The 2451-nt window shown below is 63.6% G+C and overlaps 1 protein-coding gene across 1 annotated transcript; it reads right to left on the bottom strand.

Moving 5' to 3' along the window:
• Nucleotides 1-19: 19 nt before the first annotated feature.
• LRRC4 (leucine rich repeat containing 4) lies at nucleotides 20-2445 on the bottom strand. Its single transcript, XM_057389356.1, has one exon. The coding sequence runs from the start codon at nucleotides 2315-2317 to the stop codon at nucleotides 347-349; it is 1971 nt and encodes a 656-aa protein (XP_057245339.1). The 5' UTR covers nucleotides 2318-2445; the 3' UTR covers nucleotides 20-346.
• Nucleotides 2446-2451: the final 6 nt, after the last annotated feature.

The raw sequence follows: 2451 nt of genomic DNA on the forward strand, positions 1-2451 counted from the left end.
GTTTAAATAGAACCTGCGAGTTAGAAAATAGTGGTTTTTTGTAGGAGTTTTGGGTGGGTTTCGTTAAATTTTAATAGAATCTGCTGCTCTTCTCGGCCCCGAGGTTGGCTATAGAAGCATGTACACGAAAAAGAGTCTCTCCCCCCCCTGTACAAAAGTTGTGTCTATTATTGAGGAATTCTCCTGGTTTTCCTTAGTATTGAGGAATTCTCCTGGGTTTCCTTCTTTTTTGGAGTTCTGCTTTTGTGCATCTATTGCGTTTATAATAATTCGGGGCCGGGGTTGGAGGGGGGAGGACGACGACCCAAAAAGAAAAAAAGAGCAGGAAAAAGCCCCCAAAAAAGAGTCATATCTGGGTTTCCTGAACTTTCTCCTTGGGGTGGGTCTGGATTAAATAGGGGTCGGCCAGGGTGGTCCCGGGGGGGTGCAGGGAGTTGCCCAGCGCGTTCTCTGTCCAGTGGGCGCCGTGCCCGGCCTTGTAGGTGTTGTAGTTGAGGTGCTCGTGGATGTTGGGCAGCACCACGGCCCCCTCCCCTGCCCCGCCGGACGGGGCGGCCGCGGGGGCGGCGGCGGCGGCCGGAGCGATGTCCTCGTCCACCTGGATGATCTCCACGGTGCGGGCGGCGGTGACGGTGCTGCGCTGCTGGTGGCGCTTGCGGAGCTTGTAGAAGACGATGAGCATGGCGGCGGCCAGCAGCGTCACGGCCACGAAGCAGCCGATGATGATCTTGGTGGTCTTCATCACCTCGTCCAGGCTGGTCTGCAGCTTGTCGCCGGCGTCGGCCGTGGGCACGGCCACCTGCTTGGGCGGGCGCGTGGTCTGCACCAGCACGGTGGTGGTGGTGGTGTAGGCCGGCTGGTAGCCCGTCGAGGCGGTGGGCACGGGCTTGGTGAACTTGGGGGACACGTCCTCGGGGGAGATCTCGGTGGTCTCCACCGTGACGGTGGTGAAGAAGCTGTAGTTGGAGGTGTTGAGCTCGGCCGTGCTGACGTTGAGGAAGGCCGAGGCGTTGGAGTTGCCGGCCACGTTGGTCACCATGCAGGTGTAGAGGCCGGTGTCGGACAGCAGCACGTGCGAGAAGTTGAGGGTGCCGTCGTTGAGCACCGAGAGGCGCGGGTGGCTCGAGGCGTGGCTCAGCACCGTCCCGTTGGGCAGCAGCCACCGCACCGACGACATGGAGGGCGTGCGGCAGCGCAGCTCGGCCACGCGCCCCTCCGAGATGTTGAGGTCGGCGGGCGCGTCCATGATGAAGGGCGCCGAGCACTGGAAGGAGGTCTGGTCCACCTCCACCAGGAAGCGGCCCCGCATGTGCAGCGGGGCGTGGCAGCGGCCGCAGCAGGTGGAGTTGGTGGGGATGTACTCCCGCAGCCACCACGACAGCCAGAGGATGTCGCAGTCGCAGTCCCAGGGGTTGTGGTGCAGGTGCAGCTCCACCAGGTAGCGCAGCGGGGCGAACAGGTCGTGGGGCAGGGACGACAGGTTGTTGTGGGCCAGGTTGAGCTCCACCAGCGCCGTCAGGTCGTCGAAGGCGTTGCGCTCGATCAGGTTGATCTGCGAGTTCATGATCCACAGCTTCTTGAGGGATTTGAGCCCGTGGAAGGAGCCCGGCTTGATCTCGGGGAAGTTGTTGCCCGACATCTCCAGCTCCTCCAGGCCCACCAAGGGCGTCAGGTTGGGCATGTCCTTGATGTTGCACATCCCCAGGTTGAGGTACTTGAGGTTGTACAAGCCCTCGAAGGCGCCCTCGGAGATGTACTCGAGCTTCTTGAGCTCGCCCAGGTCGAGGCGCATGAGGGAGGGCACGCGGTTGAAGGCGTAGCTGGGGATGCTCTCGATGGGGTTGTTGCGCAGCCACAGCTCCCGCAGCTTGGACAGGTACTCGAAGGCCCCGCTGGGGATGACCGTCAGCCAGTTGTCGAAGAGCTCCAGGGTGTTGAGGCTGGCCAGGCCGTTGAAGGCGCCCACCTCGATCTGCCGGATGGCGTTCCTGCCCAGCTGCAGCACCTCCAGGTGGTGCAGGTGGCGGAACGTGTCCGCCTGGATCATCTGGATGTTGTTCTCCATGAGGTTGAGATAGCGGGTGTTGGAGGGGATGCCGGGGGGCACCTCGGCCAGGCCGCGGCGGGTGCACACCACCTTGCTGAACTGGTTACTGCAGGAGCACACCGACGGGCAGCTCTGGGGGCCCGGCGAGGCGGCGGCCGCGGCCACGAGCCACGCGTGCAGGGTCAGGGAGGCGGCCAGGAGCCCCGGCCAGGTGCGGTGGCGGCGGTGGCGGCGCAGGTGGTGCACAGTTACCTGCCACAAGAGCTTCATGGTGTGGCACGTTCATCATTCACCATCGTCTGGGGATGGCGGCGACAAGAGCAGAACGGGCTCGGGGCCCCCCCCCTCTGCCGGCTCCCACGAGCTGGGGGGCCCGGCTGGCCGGAGGGGGGGGGTCGGGGTGT

This window comes from Malurus melanocephalus, unplaced genomic scaffold, assembly GCF_030028575.1.
Source record: "Malurus melanocephalus ecotype Western Australia unplaced genomic scaffold, MMel_1.1 scaffold_5032, whole genome shotgun sequence".
NCBI classification, from domain to species: Eukaryota; Metazoa; Chordata; class Aves; order Passeriformes; family Maluridae; genus Malurus; species Malurus melanocephalus.